Source organism: Spea bombifrons, chromosome 8 (assembly GCF_027358695.1).
Source record: "Spea bombifrons isolate aSpeBom1 chromosome 8, aSpeBom1.2.pri, whole genome shotgun sequence".
Taxonomy (NCBI): Eukaryota; Metazoa; Chordata; class Amphibia; order Anura; family Pelobatidae; genus Spea; species Spea bombifrons.
This window is the reverse complement of record NC_071094.1, coordinates 40,469,798-40,493,349: the sequence shown is the minus strand read 5'-3', so window position 1 is coordinate 40,493,349 and position 23,552 is coordinate 40,469,798. Positions and strand designations below refer to the sequence as shown.

General features: G+C 44.0%; 1 protein-coding gene across 1 annotated transcript; it reads right to left on the bottom strand.

Annotated features, from left to right (window-relative positions):
• Positions 1 to 21,118, bottom strand: RPS6KA6 (ribosomal protein S6 kinase A6). Its single transcript, XM_053473509.1, has 22 exons — positions 20,837 to 21,118; positions 14,790 to 14,849; positions 14,107 to 14,223; positions 13,516 to 13,597; positions 12,716 to 12,796; positions 12,393 to 12,472; positions 9,127 to 9,233; positions 8,421 to 8,458; positions 7,666 to 7,808; positions 6,974 to 7,044; positions 6,524 to 6,612; positions 4,997 to 5,061; positions 4,802 to 4,904; positions 4,026 to 4,150; positions 3,753 to 3,878; positions 3,201 to 3,290; positions 2,944 to 3,105; positions 2,275 to 2,436; positions 1,881 to 1,957; positions 1,280 to 1,397; positions 759 to 899; positions 1 to 389 (listed from the first exon to the last, which is right to left on the bottom strand). Exons 1-22 carry the CDS (start codon positions 20,906 to 20,908, stop codon positions 264 to 266), a joined length of 2,235 nt encoding a protein of 744 aa, XP_053329484.1. The 5' UTR covers positions 20,909 to 21,118; the 3' UTR covers positions 1 to 263.
• Positions 21,119 to 23,552: the final 2,434 nt, after the last annotated feature.

Below are 23,552 nucleotides of genomic sequence, written 5' to 3'. Positions count from 1 at the left end.
TTTGCATGAAGGTGAGGCATTTCCGTGACGTACCCTGATGTTTATACAAAACAAAAAACCCCGAAAGTCTCCCAAAACCAAATAAAAAAATAAATAAAAACGGCCGAAAAAGCGTAAAAGCACAGAACACACAAAAAAAATATGCTGTCCGTGAAAGATTTGTACATAATATTCAAGTAATATAAAGACTCTAAATGCTGTTCAACCACAGGCTGGACAGAGGACTTCCCTGGCGCCGGTTTGGCCGCAATGCGCCGATTTATCTACAAGTCTGTTGACGTTCGCTTCTTCATACTACGGCGTTGCGCTAAGTTTGAAGCGGCGACCGGCTCCAGCACGGGCTGTAGTATCTTGTGATTCAGTGCAGAATACGTAGCAGCCATAGCGCCCTAAAATGAGACACCAGAATTACCATACGGAAACGCCAGCAGATCTGCAAGTTCCCAAAGAGGTTCACAAAATTGGATCCTCTGGATATATATATATTTAATTCACATTAGTGGAACCTCTGTCTAATCCACTAGAATCCACAGCTGGGCAACAGTGGACAGATAAACTGTCGGGGAGGAATAATAATACGGCCCAGGCAAAAGCAAGTTAATACAGCCTGCCATGGTATACACATAGCATGGGGTTTGAATACAATACGAGGTATACCGTACCTTGGGGATACTGCGTTCCCTTTCTCGGGATCTGTATAATTACCCCCCTCCATTATATTATCTTAAAATACCCTCATTTGCGGATTGTTTTTTCACCTTGACCAGGTGAGGCGCGTCTTGTCGGTTTAGCTGGTAATGGGGAAGCTGGTCTCTACATGAAATCCAGGAGTGCTTTAATACTTTCTCCGCCGTATACCGCTGATGCGGATCGACATGAAGCATGTGCGATAGCAAGTCCTGGAGGTGGAAAAACACCACTTAGTTTAATTTAGTGCTTCAACGACCGAAGGCACACATTTATAAATGGTGCGATTCTGAAAGGACGCCCGGGTAGGGTGCGAACGCGCAGGGCAGGCTGTGGGGAATACGCTGCCAGCCCCGGAGAAACGGGGAGTTTAACACCGAGAAATGACATTTTAACAAACACACACAATGCTAACGCACAATAGTTATCAAGACAATATTTTTAGTGTTCCACTATTGTAATGTCTGAACCCGCACATATACGGTGTGATATATATATAATTATATATATATTTGTGGTGGTGCTGTGCCTTTGCTAATTGCACCCATTCTTAGCTAACGAAGCATATCAGTCACTTTGTTCCTTTCCCTACCTTCGCGGGATCTGACACCGTGTCCCAGTTTCCTCCGCTTAACGAGAAGTTTCCACTCCCTATCCGCATTAAGATTTCTTCTGGGGTGTCGTTGGGTCCGTTGGCAAATGGAGTGTAACTGAAAGTGTGAGACGACATTAATACCAATTTAAAAGAACAGCGAAAGGCCCCATTAAGCGACATCAGCCAAAGGTGATTTTGTCGGCACACAATTCCAGCCACGCGTCAGAGCTGGTGGTTGGAGCGCCATGAGAAAGCCGGGTACTTTTAGTCCAATAAGCGTGCAAACAGATTAAGGGGTCTTTAACACAAACAGTGATGAGTATATACACTAAGCGCACCACGTTCTCTAGACACCGCAGCCACCCTGGACAGCACCAAGTACTTTTGCATTGTAAGGAATGGTTGGGAAAAGCCATGTGGCTACTGGGCTTTTCGCCCTCCAGAAGTCCCATAAAGTTGGCTAGAACGCTCGCCCCCTTTGGACCATACCTGCCCCAAGTAGTCTGGTAATAAGTAGAGCTTCACTGAGTTTAGCCCAAGGTGAGGTATACCAACTCATAGCCCAAAGAATAGATAACTCCGTGCTCTAGATGCTCACCCTGCAAGCATTGTGTACAAGAGAACACCGAGGCTCCATATATCACAGGCAGCATCGTAGCCCTGCCTCATGAGAACCTGTAATACAGTAAAGATATAACGCTGTCATATATAACGCTACCAAAATACGTTTCAAAATACATACAATAATTTATACAACCTCAACGGAGCGCTTCATGCAGACCAGAGGCATCAGCCTATTTACTCCTCAAGAACCGGCAGTATGTTCGAGCAGGAACGCGCTAAATTAATTTCTGTGTGTTCAGGCTCGTGTGCAGCTAGCAAAACTCAATGTTTTTTTTTCTTCCAGAGATTCACTGAAAGTTCATTTATTAATAATAAAAAAAAAATGCATTTTTTGTTGGTGGGTAGAAGAGAAAGAAAATTCTTAGTACCTCCGGCGCAACAAAGTTGGCAGTGTAACACGGTGTTAAGAGTAACCCGTTATCTCCTCGAAGCTGCTTCGCGAACCCAAAATCACAAATTCTTATGGAGTCTGCATTGCTTGAGTCATCCATGTATAGAATATTACTAGGCTTAAGGTCACGGTGAACCACCTGATGATTAAAAAAAAAAGTTAAAAACACACATACATATTAAAAAAAAAAAAAAACCCACACACCCTCACAGTGAACATGGGAAAGGTAAAAGTGATATAATTTTTTAGGATATATATTTTAATACCAAGGGCGACAAATATTCAAATATTCCCCGATGTAGGAGCTTGCAGGACAATCTGCTGATTTTCCCAATCTCGGGATGTGTTTATTATAAGGGTCAGTGACTGGTCCGGCATAAGGCATATCGTTGTGGGATACTTTCAAGAGCCTCCTCCACATTATGGAGGCCACCTCAGCACTTGCTGCTGGAGAATCTCATTTAAGTTACCATCAACGAGGGTCCATGGGGACCATGGGGTCCATTAGGGTCACTGAGGATTTAATACGGCTCCAGCTCCTACCATTAGAAGGATCCTCTGACGGCTAAAGCCAAACTAAATGACGTACAGGAGAGACAAGCATCATAACGCGGAACATTTACACGGCGGGCTTTGTTCCACCTACCCCCTGGCAGTGCAGGTAATCGACGGTTTTGGCGATGGTGTAGAGTACGGCTCCTGCTTCCCGCTCCGAGAAGTATTTCTGGCGGAGGATGCGATCGAGCAGCTCCCCGCCTTTCATCAGCTCGGTGACGAGGTAAACGTATCTGCCATCGTCATCAAACACCTAAGGATGCGTTTCAGAACGAGACGTTGAAATGACACCATTAGGAAAAAAAAAAGCTAGAGGACCAACACAGGCCAAAAGCAACGGCTACCTACATCTTTCAAAGTGATAATGTTAGGATGCTGGCCATAACGCATCAGAATTTCTATCTCTTCCGACGGATCCCTTTTGCTTTTATCAATTATCTGCAGGAATAAAAATATGTAAAGTCAGTAAAAAATAAAATAAAAAAAATCCCGCCACCTAAATGGCGCTTCCGTATTTCAAGCGCATCTTCCAGCAGACTCCGGTTATCCGGCAAGCTCGGGAACTCCAACGGAAGATTAATGTCCGGTCACGGGCAGATACACAGATCACCTAATTAGACGGCACTCGGCATATCAAACTTGAACATCAATTTATCTCTTTATTAGAAGTGGAGATATTACTTGAGTTACGTTAGGAGACCTTTTTCTTGTAACAATAGGAGCTGCTATGTCACCTTCAAGCCAGGAAAACTTTCATTTTGACTTTGCCGCCACGTACCGATTTATTACCCGTAGCCTCAAATTCACATTAAATCTGGCATGCGCCGGACTCTGGAGTGAGCCGATAGTTTAATAAATACCCACAGGAAACGCCATGACCTCGTGGTTTAAAATCGGTACCTTCACAGCATACTCCATGCTCGTGGCCCTGTGAACACAACGCTTGCACACGGAATACGACCCAACGCCGATATCTTCCTTCAGATCATAAATATCGGTAAACTTCGCTCTGCTTCCATGAAATTGCTGTAAAAAAGAATGATATTTGGGTGCTAAGGAAATAAATGGCCAAAAATGTGCAATAAAACTATATAAGACTTTTCTCAGCCTCACTTCAAGGAAAACATCACTGCTGCTATATAGATACGTCTGGATTGGAATAAAATACTTTACCTGTATAATCGGCAGCACGTTTGTGATAGAAGAGATCTTGTGTTCTTCGATAGATGAAGGTGCTACGAAGCTAAAGCCTTTGAAGAGCTGATGTGCGTTGGCGCTCGGAGGAACCCCTGGAGAATCTGCATGGAAGAACAAAAGGAAAAAAGAACATTAGACCACACAATAAGAATACTGCCACAAAGAAAAAAAGAAAAGGCAACTTTATAGAAATGCACCAGATTAATGGTGACTGAAATTAAAGTACAATCAAGAGCGCGGAATGAACACTGCTATGATACAGACAGAAGAATAGTACTATATAAATATAAAAGTCACTGCCAATTAAACGGATACTGTTACGAGGTAAGACTTTTATCTCTCTGTGAAGAAGCAGAGACTGGGTTTCCTGAGCCTGGCCACTAGGGGGCATTGCAATTAGAAAGCATGAATGAATGGCAAATCCTAGATGCCAAAATGCCATTGCTCTTTTGAATGTCTAATTGATTCCAATGGATGCATTTCTTTCTGGACCCCCCCCCCAAAAAAAAAAAAGTCTCCTAAACTTGTTGGTCCTTAAACTTTTACATAAATCTGTCCCCGACGACCTGAAACAATGCGATATGAGATAAGATATAAATGCACCAATGCGTAATCGGCTAAACTTCTAGAAGTTCTAGAATACATGAAACATTCTAGAAGATCATTGTAAATGGCTTCAGCGCATAATGAAATTTTAAACTCGTAAACGGGGAAGGATCATCACAGGACCGAGGGCCGAGCTCTGAAAATACCTTTAGGTGTTTTTGCTGTGAACTCTGGATCAAAGCAGAAGGTGTCCTCTGGTTTCCCAGAAGCAGGTTTAAACGGGGGTTGGATCTCCCGTCTATATAGCTTCTGAAAAGACAAACAAGTTAACTAAGTTACCATTCACACGCAGGTCTGAATATATATTGTGGGTTTTTTTATTATTTGATTTTAAAGCTCACATTCCAGTCAATGGTTGAGAAGAACGGATGCCTCTTTATCTCTTCCACTCCGTCAATCCCAGCCCCTTTAAAAAAATTGAAATAAGTAAAAACAATTAGCCCTTTGTAGAAATACAAACAAAGATTTATTTACACAATACTGCCCCATCCGAGGTTTAGATAACCAAAGCTCCTCAGTACGGGTTAGCCGTATCCTCCCAAAGCGTGCCTTCACGTTTAAAGCATCATCAATCTGTGATTAGAATAAATATTTAATCTCAGCTGAAAGTGGAAGGGTAAGGATCCCAAACCTGACTAAGTCTGTCTTAAATATACATATCTGAAGGTGGTAAAGCGTACCAGGAGCCTAATGCACTAATTGTTCTGTAATCTGGCATCACGGGGCGAAACCCTCTGTATGTAGACACGTGTAGTTAGTAGATACACGCAATTCCTCAGCTTGATACACAGGAGTGATGGGAGTGATAAAGGGCCATTGGAGCACAGGAGTGATGAGAGTGATAAAGGGCCATTGGAACACAGGAGTGATGGGAGTGATAAAGGGCCATTGGAACACAGGAGTGATGGGAGTGATAAAGGGCCTCTGTACGCCTATGAAGAGATTCCATTAAAAATCAGCCGTTTCCAGCTACAATAGTAATTTACAACATTAACCCCGTCTGAGCCGGATTTCGGATCCAACGCATGTCATTTAAATGGACAAACACAATGACCCCAAACTTTTGAACAGTAGTGCATCTACAGACAGGACTACAAGCATCCGTATCAATGCACTTTGTTCCCTTTTTGATTGTTGCAGTATTGATGTGTTTACAGGCATATTCACGTATCTCAGACCTTACCCTGCTTACTAAAACTCTAATCCAGTGAGACTCGCGTAGCAAATATATTTATTGATTCGGTTGATAAGATCCTGCTCCAATGGTCTTACGATCTACACAGATTTTAAAAGGGGGTTTTACTTTGATCAGAGGGTTGTAGAAAAGTGGAAAGGCCTCCCAGCAGAAGAGACAGAGGCCAAGAGAGTGAATGTGAACATGTATAGGATAGGTCTAAAACAAGACCAACAACTGACTAAAAGTAATATATTATATATTATATATAATGTTGTAGCTGTATAAATATTTTTTTCAAGCTTTGTTTAGCCAATAACCGCAGGTAATTTACTACAGGTACAAAAAGTCTTCACAATATTTGATTTTTTTTCCCCAGACTCCGCATTAACGTAGCCAAAGGTGAAATACATTCGTTTATTGTGATTACACTCTGCATCAATCTCTGTAAATTGTTTGTCGAGGTTAGGACGACGGGTCCTCGCAATCATATTTCATTAAATTGCACTTGATTAAATGTCATCGGCGTGTAACCGATCGGCGCTATTCCTCTCGGCTCGCTGTTGACGATGCATTAACTCGCACGGCAACATAATATTAGCAATGAGTAATCGCACGATTCCATTTATAGAAGTTGCCCAAAAAGCAGAGAAATTAACAGTTTTGCAGCGACTGTCTCCGGCCCTCCACTCACCTAATCTGTTTAGAGGGTTTCGTTTAAACAACATCCGCAGCAGACTCTGCGCTTCGGGGCTCAGGAATTGCGGCATCCCAAGTTTTGATCTGAGAAGAAAAACGTATTTAAATAGGGTTAGTACTCAACGATAATGAAACGTACGGATCCCAACACCAATAATAATCAAATTACATTTATAAAAAACCCCATAATCATTGTTATTATTACAGGTATCACGAGAATGAAAAACACTGCGTTGTTCCTCATGTATGCGACAAAGGTAACTATACGGCTTCCCATATCTAAAAACCACTCAATAACCACAAAAGGCGATACAATCTGTCCATGGAACGAGCCGTTTACTTGGTACCTTTAAATCTGCCCCGTGCTCTGTTCCGATTAATACAAAACCCCCCAAGGCCGAATCTGTGGAATTAACGTTTTCTCTAACAAAGGCCAAAAACTTACTTTAGAATCATATTCATCGTTTCATTCCGATCCTTGCCTTGAAACGGTAAAGTACCCGTGAGCATTTCAAACTGAAAAGACAGACATTAGAAATATTACGCACAAGCTTCCATGGCAGGGATTTTTATTGGTTGCCATGGCAATTCAGATTTTTTTTTTTATCTCCTAGCAAGGCTGGTTTAATATATTATACTTAAAACTTGACATTTTCAGAAATCCGTGTTTCCAATATTAATCGCTATATGCGATTTTACATATTTTTTTATATATTTTTTTTTTTTTTAAAGTTAATCTTTTTGGACCGGAGGAAAGTTCAACAAAAATTCGATGCCAAAACAAAAATGTAAAAGGTAACCAAGTATTTCAGTGGACAGCAAACATGGAATCTCTAACTCTATATTCACGCTAGTCGCACGATCCCATCTGGAAGCGTATGAAAAACAGATGAATTCTGTAAATGCCTACATAGCTTGGTCCCTGTCTGCTAAACATCTTGATGTATATTAACAGCAGCAACCCCTTCCCCAGATACTCAACGAAACAGTTACTACGTATTAACATATTATAAGGATCACAATGAGATGCATAGAGGAGGAAGGTGAGGAATCCCAGGAATGCATCACACTGCGGAAGGACTTTCATTCCTTCTAAAGGAGGAACTTAATATGAATGACATGAATGAATGAACGTACCATGAGAACGCCGAATGACCACCAGTCCGCGCTTTGCGTGTGACCCCGTCTGTTTACCACCTCTGGCGCCATGTACTCTACGGTGCCGCAGAAGGAATAGGCCTTTTTTTCGTGGTCCACGGATTCCTTACTGAGGCCGAAGTCTGGAAAACAGAAGCGTTGCAAAAAGTGCACCCTAACGAATCCGGCATATTCTAACGAGACGAGACTTGGGTAACAAAGGTTGTGACTGGCTTATACAGCGCCGTCATATTCCAGAGCGCTGTACATCGTTACAGAGTTAGCGTTATTGGTGTGGCTCATGCCTACGGCACCTAGTTCATAAGCTAATACATAGAATCCGACCGCAGATCAGACCCATTTGGCCCACCTACCCACATGCTTTTTTTTTTTTTTTTTTTTTTTTTTTTAATTCCCTCACTGTATTAGCCTCTACCACTTCTGCTGGGAGTCTGTTCCACTTATCTAACCACCCTCTTTGTTTATCACACACAGAAGTACCCTGCCAAAATGCACATAACTCGAGCACAAGCAATGAGACTGGAAGCGGCACGTATAAATCGTCTGGCGGCAATAAAGCCGCTCGCAGACGTGGTTACGGCATGAAATGCAGAAATCAGAAATGAAAAGCACAATGGATGCCAGGGGTGTATTAATATTTATTAAATAAAATAAATCAAGCCGCCACCACCACGTACACGTAAACAATGGTGCGTTGGGTTATGTAATGTTCTGCAGGTGAGTCGGGGACCTACCTGTCAACTTGATATGTCCTGTTTCATCAAGCAAAATGCTGAAAATTAAAAGTCACATTCACCAATACACGTAACACGATGCATGTATACATTAAAAACAATATATACTTACTATACTATATACTATACTTATCTCACTATAAGGCAAGACCCTGGCTAAAACAGTTTTAACCATTTCTGTTCCAACAGCCCTGGGCACCCAGGTGTTGGAATAAAAAATATGAAAAATATTTGATTTTCTTTAATATTTTGTCGTTTTGTTTATTGAAAATCCAGCGGTTTCACACCTTTTTTCAGTAAAAATTGTCGAAGGAACTCAATTAGCCCGTTGGTTTAGCTCATGGGGTTGGCATTTAAACTCGGGGCGGCTCACAGCGGCTACACCTGTAACCTCAGCAGGGGCAACAAGGATCCCGCTGAGATCAGCCGAGCTCGACAGAAACCGGCCAGAAAAAAAAAAAAAAAAAAAAAACACTTCTAAACGTGACATTATCTGGAGATATCTTAAAACCTCCTCAAACGTTACAACAGAAAAAGTGGACGTGTGTTTCTGAAACACAATTAAAAGGACTTAAACTATTCTACCCCTTCGATGGAAGTGCATATGTCCCCCGAGGAAAGAGGATCGGGCGTTTTTCTGGGCGTCAGGTCCCCCCCATCCCCGGATCTACGTGCGGGTGACAGTGATAACAGAGCGTGAACGTACTTTTCTGGCTTGAGGTCCCGGTACACGATGCCCAGGCTGTGCAGGTGGTCCAGGGCCAGGGCCAGCTCTGCCAGGTAGAACTTCACATCTTCCTCTGTAAACATAACCTAATAAGAACTGTATAGATTTACCTTCTGAGATGTACATTACATTCTAAAACCACAACGACACGGCACTCATCGCATGCAACACGCCGTCACTTCAACGCCACATACAGTGTGACCTCGTTAATGCACAGAAAGCACCGGGGCTTGTTTACTAAAGCAGGAGGTTGCAGCAGAGTTGCAGTTTCAATTCTCAGAATCCACCGGTAAGTTACTCCGGCAAGAAAACGGATTCAACCGTATCGGACTAAAAGACTATTTATTGGGATCTGAAAAGGGTCTACTTGCTCGAGGGCTCCTTCAATTTCACTATAATGTATAGTTCAAAGTCAGTGAGGTCTCTCCTTTGAATTATACATTGTACAGGGTCGGCTGAGGCCTCGGAGAGAAAGCTGCCAGTGTTTGCCCTTCATGATGAATAGCGAGGTGAGATTGAAACCACAACTTTCCTTTCAACGCATAAGCCCCAAAGTCTTTCCTTTCGATCTCCTACCGGAAGGGATGCTCCGACTCCCGCTTTAGTGAATAAAACCCAATTGTCTTTGAATAATTATAATCACATCGAAAGATTGTAATTTATGTTGAAAAAAAAATGATGTTTTTGGAAATTTGCCACTTTGGGCAAAAAAATCTGATTTCTCCCTCGATCAAGAAGCTCTGGATCAACAAGTGCAGATACGGATCCATTTCAAAACAGTTTTCATCAGGACAGACAAAAGGCGGTAAGAAGTAGCCGTTTAGCAAAATCAAACAGTCCATGGAGGAATAAGAAATCCTTTTTCTGCAGATAATTTATTCTAACGCTTGGTTAAGTTTATTGAAATCGTCCGAATAAAATCCTAGCAGGTACCAAAGCCGGAGAAAATAACAGCGACTACAAAAATAAATAACGTATTAAATGTTACTTGACAAATTACTTAAAGAGTTGACGGACGGCGCGGTTTATGTCTGGTCCGCCATTCACGGACGGCGGCGATAACGTTGTGAGCGGTGGCACAGCAGATATAATAATAATGATAAAGCCCAGCACTGTATACAGTAATGTAGGTAATTGACAAAAATCTGGTTTAGTCTCATTTTATGCCAGTAAACTTCCTTTATATGCAGAACTCTAGGCCGCCATTGTTGTCAATCATGTAATAGTTTGGGAGACTCTCCCTGCACAATCACCACACTGAGCGGATGCTTTACAGCAATGCTAATGAAGTCCCTGCCACCTCCATAGGCCTTCATTAGTCAGAGCGACAGGCTTGGTGATTAAGACTTCTCTTGGTTCCCTATGATTCGATACGGATGGTCAGGGTGTGTTTGTTTCCCCCCCCCCGAAGCTTTTTTTATGTTTTCGTTAATCTAGTCTGTAAGGGAGATTCTGAAAACGAGATGTAATCTAAACTTCACAGTGAAAAATTATTCATTCTATATAAAATGATATGAATCTTAAATAATAATAATAATAATAAAAAGTTACGGTGTATTGCTCCTGGATCGATTTAGCACGAACATGTAAAAATAATATTCCATGACACGCTAGTTTGTCTTAACACGCTTAAAATGATTACACATGTGCAGCCAGCCTTGCTCCGCAGCGTAGATATTTGTTTCGGATTACAACGCACATGAATCATACATTCGAGAGAAGAGAGGTGGGCGGCTTAAGATGTTCCCTGCATAGAAACCAGATATTAACCGTTAAGTACTATAAAAAATTATATTGGCCGCCAACACGAGCCTCTCAAAAAAAAAAAAACCCGCCGTCCGTCATCGTTCAGCGAGTTAAGGACGCCAAGAACCCCTTTTGCAGAATTAGCGGTATGTAAAATAGCGACATTAAATAATTGGATCGGAAGGACAGAAGCCTGGTTGTCCAAAAACATTGTACAAAGCAGACCCCAGAGAGCAGACCCCAGAGAGCAGACCCCAGAGAGCAGACCCGGCTCTGTTGGGGTTTATAAACTTTGGTTTATTTTAACCAAAAGAAAGAAAAATGCTAAGACGTTTTATATCACGCAAGAAAAAAAAAAGAAGCCTTGTCCGGGAGGAGGTTTCAGCTTTAATAGGAGACGGCCGCGCCGTTTGCTTTTCCATTCCAGACACACGAAAATACGGTTATTAACAGATCTGCCTCGGAGCTCGCGCATGAACCGCTGATTCTCCAGGGTCAGCTGCATGCGCGTCACGGATTTACAAAAACTCCGGCAGAAGACACGACGCGAGAGAGCCGGCTGGAACCGTTTATACGCAGTCCCCCCGCAGACAAACATATTACAGGAATCGAGGCGGATACTTAGTCATCTCCTCTCACCGTTAACCGAGATCTTGGGGGTGGGGGGGGTGAAGATGCTGCCTACAAAAGGACACATCGCACGCCGGCGGATTATCAGAGAGCCCAGGAAGAGACCGCTGTGCTCGCTTAATTTAGTAGAAGCAAGATCAGGAGGCTGCGGTTATACTTTTATTCATAGCCTAGTTATATGGAATGGATCCCTTTAACCATATATATCCTGGTTATATGGAATGGATCCCTTTAACCATATATATCCTGGTTATATGGAATGGATCCGCAGATGTTCATTTGTCCCTAAACAACCACAGCGAGGGAATAAAATACTTTATAACCAGCAATTAATCACCGCGTATGTTTTGAGGGAGCGTAACCTTAAGTGATGAAATACACGATGGTTACCGCCGCAGATAGGGTGTTCTTTTTACAACAGAATGCAGCCAAGCAAGAAAGAGACCCGGAAGGCTGGAAACAGCCCGGGTAATAGCCGTGCTCTTCGTTAATGAAAATATCCAGGATATTTAAGGCAGGGGTGAGTCACGGAATCAGGGTGTTTTCTTATTCCACCCAAAAACCAAGCCTCAGAGTTTACACAACGCTGCTCGGCCCACACGGCGTCTTCTCTAATATTTACTACGACGGCACGTGTTTTCCTTATCGCGCATGCCAAAGAAAAAAAATATTCAGTCTTCTTCTTGGATGCGTTAATGGACTATATATATTTTCTTTAAGGTAGCTCATCTACAGAGGTTTTTTTTTAAAGAGGTTCTTCAGCCGCCTTTAGGACTAACAAATCTTCTACAACTGGACTATGCGTGTGTTCCAAGAGAATAAAACGAGATGAACAAAAACATAATGGCAGCTTAAAAGCAGATAGTTACCTCTTTGGATAACCGCGTGAAGACGTCTCCTCCCCTGAGAAAATCCAAAATCAGATATAGCTTCCCTTCGGTCTGAAAAGCTGACAATTAAAAGAAAAAAACATTCAATTACTTTGTTGCCTTATTTCATCTGAATAAACTAAAAATCAGACAAGCCCTTCATTAAATTAATGATAAAAATCCAGCGTGGGAACATTTAACAACGTTATGGGTGTGTGTGAGATATATATATATATATATATATATATATATATATATATATATATAATAATCCATTTACGGTATTGAGAATTTGTTCTGAATCGAGGACAGGTTATACTCACCGTAGTGCAACTTCACAATAAACGGATGGTTGACTTCCACGAGGATATCACGTTCCATCTTCGTACGGACTCTGTCTCTTACTGGGGGGGGGACAAAAAGTAAGGTTTTGCTTTGCGAATTAAAACGCTTTAATTCTCATTTTGTATAAAAAGTCCAGTGCTTTGTAGAAAGGGTTTAAAAACATATGTTCTGCGACATGCTTGTATAAGAGCAAGAATGAGCTTAAGAATCTTATTTTATTAAACATTCTATACGGAATACTATACGGAAAATCTCCATTACGGAGGACAGAGGCTTCCCTGAAGTTCAATTAAGTTCATCAATGGGATGTTAAAATCCACCTCAAATCGCGTCACTGATTATATTTTACAAGCTGTTTTGATTTTCTATTAATATTTCCCACTTTCATTCAGTACTTGGTTTTAGGTCAGTTTTTAAGTAAAAAGGAAGCACCAGCAACAAAAAATAAAAAATTAAAAACGGCGGGTATAAGAATTCTCTGCTTTGTGTTCATAAGGAACACTTAATTGTCACATGACACAAAAGCAGGCACTGATAGGTTGTTGTCACAAAAACATTTCAAAACTTTCCTAATGGTCTGTAGTTTGATGTGATAAAACGTTCAGGGGCAAAGAATAAAACGACATACGAAAATTTGGGGAGCAGCACCTTTAAACAGTCATTTTACTCTTTCAGCTATAGCTTTAACCCTTCTGAGTATTAAAAAGCATAATAATTGAACTTGTTCTCCCGCTGACCGATCTGCGGAGGGTTCCTACGCACCAGGCTCACTGCTCACCTTTCAGCGAAGCCTTTTTCAGCACTTTCATTGCATAAAGTTGCCCGGAATCTGGTCCGATGATTTTTCTTACAAGGAAAACCTACGGAAATGATAATGATTAATGTATCTACTCGGACTATGTCTTCTAAACAGCACACCAGCACAGAGTCTGCCTGCATACCCGCGGCGCGTTATGGGGAATCGTATAACGGGTTAATATGAGCTTTCCTTACCGACCGTGTGGGAGATAAAGTATATTTTCATTTATATATCTGACAGCGATTGGGGATCAGACTGAAAATGCCTCCTCCCCATAATTGCCTGGCACGTGCGCTTTAATAGCCAATAACTAAAGACACGAGCAGTCTTTCGTTCCGTATTCTGTAACCAAAATGAAGTCCCTGCATGCGGTTTATCGAGATACGGTACAGCGCTAGCTGGGACACACGGCCCTTAATAGAAAATAGAACAATCCTAAATTATGCAAATGAGTAGGAGCGCAGACGGCCATCGGCGTGGCAGATTGGGGCGAGTAGAAGCCGTAGGCTGGGGGATTGTAAAAAAATAAATAAATAAATGAAAAAATAAAATAATTAAAAAGCCACATACTTTTCCAAAGGATCCTTGCCCGAGGACTTTGAGTAACTCAAACTGTGCGGGGTCCGCTTTCTCGCATCCTTCTTTCACGTGGTGGGTAATCTGAATCTCTTTAACGTTTCCTTCATCCTAAGAAAAACAAGAAAAAAAAAAAGAAAAACAAATTGAAAGACCCGCGTAGAGGAATAAGAACCGGATTGGTGCCAGGCAACAGAACCTTAGCATTAGAGGAGATAAATAAGATGATGCAAAACAACGTGCCAGCGTAATATAGCCGGCATGAATTGTCTGTGTGGGCTTCTTATATCAGAACCAACAAAGGACCCAGGCCAGGTGGCAAAGGATTCCAAGCTTAAAAACCTTTTCTTCCCATGCCTTCATCATCAGATTAGTTTGATTATCACATCTTAATAATGTCTTAACATCCATTATAAGCGTGTACGATAAACACGCTGCATTTACAATTCACATTAATAGCACGATAGCTTGTATTTCTATTTTGGACTTTTGGTAGCGAGGGAGGAGGGGAACACGGCGTGACGTGGGATTTTAATACAGACGCGCGCGTAGATAAGAGGACGCGCTCCAACGGAAATTTAGTGGTTTTGTCACATTGTAGCAGGGGGTTACGCGAGGGCGACGGAGGAAACTGATATTGAGTGAAGGTGGATGAAGAGAACAGGCGGCATACTCACGTAAGGCAGCAAGGAATCCCCTTCGTCCATCGGCTCGTCCATCATCTTCAAACCATTCAGCTAATAATAAAAAATAAATAAATGTAAACGTCAAGCTTCTTCCTCCATCTTCCTTTTCTCCTGATTGAAAACAAACATTAAAATAAAAAACGCAGGCAGAGTAAGCGACGCCGTTACCGCTTCCGCTCGGCCGACGGCAGGATTTTAATGCAGGCGTCACTAGGGGACGATGGGAATTTAATTACAAAATCACCTAAAACCCGCCGAATACTCCTCGGGTGAATTTAAGAACTAGAAATATAGAATACAAATCACTTAAAAGCATGTATATCATAATAAAAATAATACAGGGAACAAAGTCTTTATATCAGTTGAGATCGATCGTGTTCAACATCCCGCGAAGGCCTGTGAAGAAAGTATGTTTAATAATAATTTTTATATAAAGCTCTTGGAAGGTTCCACAATCAGATCCCCCCCCCGGCCCCCAAATATACCAGAGGTTACCTGTGAGGGGATATTGAATAAGGAACGGTTCTCAGATTTTTCCATATTAACATTGAACGCTATGGAGCGGCGGCGGGGGCGAGGAGCAACGTCCGGTTTTTAGCTGTGCCGGATTAAAGACGTGTTTAAACACGCAGAGAAAAATAATAATTAAATGTTTTACGTAGACAAGGGTGAGGTCATAGAGAGAGAGCGACAGGATTCACCTCGCTCGTTATGGGTAGGTAGTAATTACCGGACCATCTCTGCCTGCTAACAGATCCAGGAAGGAGGGAAGCCAGAGACCGGCTGAAACTAGATACTACTGAATTAACGTAAATTGTTTTATTTTATTTTTTTTGGGGGGGGGGGGTCCGCGCTGTATATTCACCCAAAAAACTCCATCTAACACAGGAGTGATGGGAGTGATAAAGGGCCATTGGAACACAGGAGTGATGGGAGTGATAAAGGGCCGTTGGAACACAGGAGTGATGGGAGTGATAAAGGGCCATTGGAACACAGGAGTGATGGGAGTGATAAAGGGCCATTGGAACACAGGAGTGATGGGAGTGATAAAGGGCCTCTGTACGTCTATGAAGATATTCCATAAAAAAATCAGCCGTTTCCAGCTACAATAGTCCTTTTCAACATTAACCCCGTCTGCGCTGGATTTCATGTTGTAATGGACAAAATATGCTCTTCTTTGAAAAACAAGGACATTTCTAAGTGACCCCAAACTTCTGAACGGCAGCGCGGGTCCGTCCCTTTAACGCACGGTTATATATATAAAAAAAAACAAAAAAAAAAAACACACAGGGTTTTAGTAACACAGAAGATAACGAAAGCAGTTTTGGCACCGATATTCTCCTAACACCCGATAAAAGTTCCGGCTGCAGAAGGGGTTAGATTATTGGGATTAAAGAAACGGGAGTAAGGATGATGGCGAAAAAGATACAAATCACACCATTTAAACTAAGAAGCCCCGCGCTACAGTAATGTCATCCCGACATCTCAGAAAGGATGTATGAGCGGCAGGTCTCCTCCGTGTCACACCGCAACTCCTCAGTCCTGGTTTGACTAACTATGCTTATCTGATACATACGAGCACGCGAACACAATGATACGCTATATACGTGTGTATACATACACACATATACATACACACACATACAGCCAGGGAATTTAGACACGCATGGGATAGGCACATGTTTCCTGGATCTAACATGAGACCAACGCGAACTGAACGGTTCTTATCAGCCGCCAGATGTTCCCGTGATCCCGGCCCCGGCACACGGATACACAGCTGTGTGCGTGTGTTGAAGACGGGAATGTTTAAAGGGAGTTCTTCCACATTAACCCTCGCTTATCTCGCTAGCGTGATAAATAAATAAACACGAGCAGATCCGTTTGGTTTCTCCTCTTAAGGTTTAGTCGTATAAAACACAAAAATGTAACTAAGAGGCTTTCTCTATGAGAAATAAATAAATAAAAGCCACTGCCTGCTTTTACACGACGTGAAAATGAAGAGTTCCCGGGAAATCGCTGAATACGGGGTTTCTGACAGCGCAGGCGGCTAGAAAGGGGTTAAATTCAGCAGCTCCTTTCCACCCAGGAGAGCAAGAAAACAAGCAAAATGTGGAAAAAGAAAATAGAAAAAGGGCAACAATGTTTCCGACACGAAGTGCATCCCGGAGACTTATTGTGGTCTTTAAAAGCTCGACACGTTACCGTTAAACCAGTCGGCGGATCTCGCCCCGCGTTCTACAGGCTTCAGCGACAGACTCTTTCATACGGGTACCAAAGACAAGCGCTACACACAAGTGCCTGTAACACGTTTGGGCCCACGGACCAGTTCCCCCCGCGCTGGGGGTCCGGTGTCCACTACTACCTTGATCTCACCAATAAGATGTAGGTACAGGGGGAGAAACGTGCAGACGGGCTTCCCAGAACGTCCCAACAGATTGATCGACGTATGCCGAGGCACGGATTCACTAAGCCATGCGCTGCCGCGTGCCCAAAAACCAGCAAATAAAATATGCAACTGTGGAAGTGTGCATTTATTTAAAATCCATATAATTAAGGCATCTTGTTCTCAGATTCCCTTACTGGACCACCATTTCTCCCGGGTGGCTGTTCCACTTATCTACCACCCTCTCAATAAAGTAGAACCTCCTTACATTACACCCAAGCCTCTAGATTATAACCTTTTATGTTAAATTGTTACGACTCTGGCCTTCTTTGAAGAAACGTAAATAAAAACCTATAAAAATATCCCATGGCATAACACATAAGTGAACGCACCCGAGACGCCGGAGCCGCACAACGATTCCTTCTTGAGCGTTAATTCTCACGGAGGGACGCGTGTCTCACGGCCGGCTCCCGGGGACGCGGGTCTCACGGCCGGCTCGGAAGGAGTACCGGTTTCTACCGCTCCTACTTTAACTACGCGGCAAGTGGTTGGGATCCCACACCCAACGCTCGCGTGTGGATCCTTTCCACGGGTTACGTGACTAAGACAAAAATCAAATAAGTCGGCACAAGTTACAAGTTCAAAGGAAAGCCGGACAAAAAAAACCAACTATTTTTATTTAACGACTTCACGCCGGAAAGAGAAACCTCAACACCTTCGTTATATCGAAGCCCTCATCGCTACCTTTTTAAAGGGGGCTCATTTTCCTCCCATTTTCATTAAAAAGAGCAGATTTGTGTCCTTTATTAGTAGTTATTTCTCACAGTGCAGCCTCCTTGAGGGGACACTCCAGCTATTATACCCACTTTAATGCATAGGATAGCTGCGTGGCCCCTTTTTTTCGTGCCCCCCTGGCAAAAGCATGAAGTGGGGGGGTGGGTGACTTTGCAAGTCCGTCCCTTTAAATCAGAAGATCAGTGAACACATTGAAATGATAAAAAGTACGGTCAGTATGAGTGGGTTCACTCACCCCTACACTGCCGAGCATGAGTAGGTTTACTCACTTGGGGAAGGTGTGGGAAAGAAGGGGCTTTAAGGATGTTTATCACATTAGCACCACGGGTTGGTAGACAAACGGCCGCTCCGTGCAAAGTTTATCGGACCAGCCAGGGAGGGTCGCATTTGGGACAATAAGGTCGCCCCCCCCCGAGACGCACAGCTTAGTCGACGCGCACAGCTTAGTGGATGCGCAGAGACCGAGCGATGAGTCACCCGAAGACACAATTCCGATCACGTCTCCGGCAGAAGGATTGTGAGAAGATCCATGGAGTGGGAGCGGAGCGAGGGGAGGACCGCGCCGCGCGTGGGGAGAGAGTCTCCTACACAACGTATTCCCGGGAACAGAACGCTGCCTTCCACTGAAAGAACATCTAGAACGTCCGCGTGGGTCACGAGCATTCTGAGAGTCCTGGGGACCACCGAGCAGATATGGGCTAGAAGTCAGTCTGGGATGATGGGGCTTGTTGTCTGTACTGACTCGGGACGCAGCGATGCGGGACGTCCTCAGAGAACGTGCATGAAAACCGGGAGAATAAATAAATAAAAAGGGATATTTTCAGAAAGGTCACGGGGAAAGCAAAAATTCTAGGTTTTTATGTCTATCTGCAGAAATATCCATTTATTGTCAGAGATCAGTAGGTGGCATCGGCCCGGCAACAAAGGGCTAGCGTTACCAGTAGCTGCCCCGGCCGGTGCAAACGGACCGGACTCCACCTGAAGGATTTTATTTCTTACTTTTTCCTTTGTCAGGATCATTTAATCATAGGACGCAGAAGCAAGCGCTTGGTTGTCTATTGCCATAGAAGCAGAAAAGGCTTCTCAAAAAGCGTGTGTTTTATGCGACCAAAAGCACAGCATAAACAGATTTAGTCCGTTTGGCGAAATTAACGGCAACGTTAGGCTTACAAAGCGAAGATATTGCCTCACATCAAAACATGTAAACCGCGCATGCTGCATGCCTAAAACACGGACACGACAACGAAACAAGCCAGGGGAGGAAAAACAAAACGTAAAAGACTATTATTATTTATCTTTTATTTATATAGCGGCAACAGTTTCCGCAGCGCTTCTTACAGTCCGTACGCTCAAAGCGTCCGACAGAACCAGAACCGACGGACTAAGACGAAGCTATACGTTACGGAGAGAGCCCGGCTCAGAAGCTTACAATCTAGAGATATTGAAATATTTCTTTATGAAGCAGCATCTATTCCGGGGCACAGGAAGCACACGGAGTCTCAGAGTATCGCATACATCCCTCACATATCAACAGTGTAAATACAGACGTGCAGAGTTACACGTTTGACCCGCAACACGCAATCGGGCCGTGCGCTCAGACACAACGTCGCAAACCGCCGCCATAAACACAAAGTATCGGGTGGGGAACGGGCGTTAATAGAACTTACAATACGCAAACCGGACAGAACGGGGGTCCTGACAGCAGATCAGAAACAGATGAGGGGGTTCCAAACACATGTAAACACGCATGTAAACACCCGTCTAGACGTAGTGCTGTGTTATGGGGAGCAGGTCTTAGCGTGTTTCCGTGCATTGCGTGTGTTTATGCTGATGTGCCATAAACACGGATTAGAGTTCATTAGTGACGCGCAGGATAGAAATAACGCAGCGGATCGGCGACACCTTCATATTAACTTTTAAAACCTTCTGCCGGCGGACGGGAACCGGAACATTCCGCACGCTGAAAAAAACTCAGGGGTAGAGGAGCGGAATGGAGCAATCGCCGCGGTACCAGAGGAACGCTCTGCGGACTGCTCCTTGACACAGGCAGATACACAAAACCGACAAATATATCGGCAGGGTGAGACGGCTTGAAATAACCCCCCCCACGGGCGGCATGACGACGTGAAATAAAACCCCACAGGGTGGCGTGAAATAACCCCCCCACGGGGCAGTGTGACGTCGTGAAATCACCCCCCACTGGGCAGCACACGGCAGGGCCACTTCTGGAAAGTTGTGGATAATTTTGCTTACGAAGCAGGCGCGCTGGGTCAGTAGCCCGGTAACCGGCCCACAGAGGACTTCTACGAGTGAAACATGCGAAGGATCCGACTACTAATCGGAGTCACACACCGCACCAGACCGAGGGCACATGTCACTGACACGCGTGTGCAGAGCCACAGATGGCAGAATGACATGAAACAAGCGTGTTCCACATAATGGCACAAAAACCAGGGTCATGTGACACGCAGGGAGCTTTAACTAGGTAACAAGAGTACCACAAGCTGGAGTGAAGGCGCCACACACAGGGGACCCCCAGGCAGGAGATGGGGCCACACACACAGGGGACCCCCAGACTGGGGCTGGTGCCACACACACACAGGGGACCCCCAGACAGGAGATGGAGCCACACACACAAACGGGGGTCCCCCAGACAGAAGCTGGGGCCACACACACACACACACACGAGAGACCCATAACAATGACAATGAGGTATAATCTGGTGCAGGAGATGGCTGTGACACACACATGACAGTGACATGACAGGCGCGGACACAGGCGATCACAGCCAGGTCTGACAGCCGGCGGTGTGCACAGTGCTTTGCCAGCGCCACATTCTCACCCCAGACCCCAGACAAACCTCGCTCCCGCCGCTCATGTACACCTCCATTTTCTGCCACGGATCCTCCTGTTGACTGAGCCGCTGCGGCATCCCCCTCACGGGACGCTCGGTCCACACATCCCCCGCCAGCTCCTCGCGGGGACAGCCAAGGGGAGCAGACCAGAGGGAAGCGGAGGACCCCACTACTCCTCTTCCTCCCCTACCTCCGGAGCCGCTGCTCGTCCCTATCCGCGCAGCAGCAGGCTCCGCCAATATGGCGGCCGCCGTCACCTGTGCAGCATGGAAACCGAAGGGAGCCGCGTCAGCGTGACATCACCAAGGAGATCCCCAGCCTGGCGACCTGCGGGATAAAGACGAATCGCGTGACCGCAGCGGGAACGCGCCGTATGTTAATGACCCGAGTGCGGCTGCTTGGGGCGCGCATCCCTGGGGGGCGGAGCCTTAGTGTCCGTGGGCGCGCACTGCGTCCCCTTGTTGGATGCATGGTGCGCGCAGCATCTGGTACCGGGGGCGGTTAAAGGGGAAGTCCCACCAAGCGGTTATGTTACTAATTCTTTTAATAATAATATAGTGTTTTCAGGCAGCTGCATATAAGCCGTTTGTATCACGTGCTCTGTTATCCAACTGCCCGGACTACCACACAATTACTCTAACTCAAACAATGGAAAGATTGGTCTTAATGAGCTGGAGGGGCCCATTTAATAATTAACCTCTAATTAGCATTAGTTTGTGAATTCTTTAATATGCTTTCTTCCAAAATAAAGAGGGGAAAAAATAATAAAAGCGCTTACAGAAGAGGCTGCCCTGCAGCAGCAGATGCCCTCCTCCTCCATGATCCAGCAATTATTGTCACTAATGGCTGCCTGAGGCATCCAATCAGTGGCAGGAAAGTGCGCCCATTTCCACACGCGTGAACAGGCGTCTGCACATATATGATATGCATGAGATCGCTGTGTGCCCCCTTTAAATTTACATGGACGGATTGTACAGGGCTACCCCATATGTACATACATAGGAACTTTCTGGCTCCCGCTATCCCAACACTGTATAGTAAGCCAGCGCTGATGTTGGTACATCATAACTCTCATGACTATATACTGAGGCAGACATTGACGGTGATACAGCATAACTCCCATCCCCCATCATTATCATCATTTTGGGGTGCCTAGCCTAGACCCATTTATATTGCAGCACCTTATTTAACAATGAAATAAAACGAGACGGCCTTTGATAACCGCGTCTCACGCGTTATTTCACCGTATCCGCCTCGAAAAATTATATCACAGAAGAGTAAAACTCCAGAATTGACCATATGCTGCGAAATCTGTCGGAATCCTGCAGTATTTATAATTAACACAGTCAATCGCACTCAATATTTTTTCATGTTTAAAAACACCAGATATATTTTTCGTACGTAAAAAAAAAAAAGAGAGATCTATAATTAACATGTTAGTTGCTAATAAAGTTATTTATAACGGAGTACCCGGGCAGTATAAAGAGCAATACGCCTTGAGAATGAATGTAGTCCAGGAAATTCTAGAAATTGATTTTTCTCAAAATAAATGAATTTTTTGATTTCAAAGAAAAAACCTCTCCTCTCTTAAATATCTATCCCCTCCCCCAAACCTATTTTTTCTTTCTCCAGCTTCATATTACACAAAATAATCAATAAAAACCTTACAGAATTACTTTTTCCATCCGAGGTGAGAAAACGGGAGAAAATACTCCAAATTAAAATTTGTAGCATCTTAGAGACACAGAATCTGCCCCCTTCTAGTCTGCCCGTCTCTCCTGCTGTAAAGACTCAAACCTTAATCAGTCGTTGGTCTCGTCTTAGATTCAGGAGCCTTATGTCTATCCCATGCATGTTTAAATCCCTTCACTGTATTAGCCTATACCACCTCTGCTCGGAGGCTGTTTTACAACTAGAAAGTTGAGCATGTCACAGCGAATCCAACAACTGCGTGTTCCTCTGGCATTTAAATGGTTTAGACCTGTTTTGGAGGGAACGGTTGACGTGAATCGGTTTGCATTGGGATGAGGCGCTTTTGTATTAATTATTTACGTCTATTCCCAGAAATGCTTTTCTGATCACATCCTAAATGATGTATTTTAGACTCAGAAAACCGCTGGCTGAACGTCAAGAATTTTTTTTGTCTTTTTCTCAGTTTGCTCTATTATTATGACATTAATCGCTGCTGGGGCTGCATGGGGCACCAGACTTCCATTTAAAGGGCTCTGGAAGAAAGAGCCGGCCGGGGGGAGTTTATATTTTAATCTTCAGGCTGTTTGTAAAAAGATATATTTTACGGATATTGATTTTTGATGAGTCCAAATTGTTATTTGATGCACTACTTTCCCCTTGTATAGCGCTGCGGAATATGAAGGCGCTATAAAAATCTAAATAATAATTAGAACAAATTATCAGTTTTTGATGATTTGCTTCTGTTATGAGCGGCAGGCCCTAGCTACCCTAAGCTCTCTCGTTTTGGCATGTGGCTAGGTGGTCCGCTGACATCACTGGGGTTCCCGATGACATTGCGCAAGGGGCTAGTAACGCGGGTGAGTGGGACGCGCCGCTGCATCACTCCCAGGCCCTGGAGTGGAACACAGGCGTGATGGGAGTGATAAAGGGCCATTGGAACACAGGAGTGATGGGAGTGATAAAGGGCCTTTGGAACACAGGAGTGATGGGACTGATAAAGGGCTATTGGAACACAGGAGTGATGGGAGT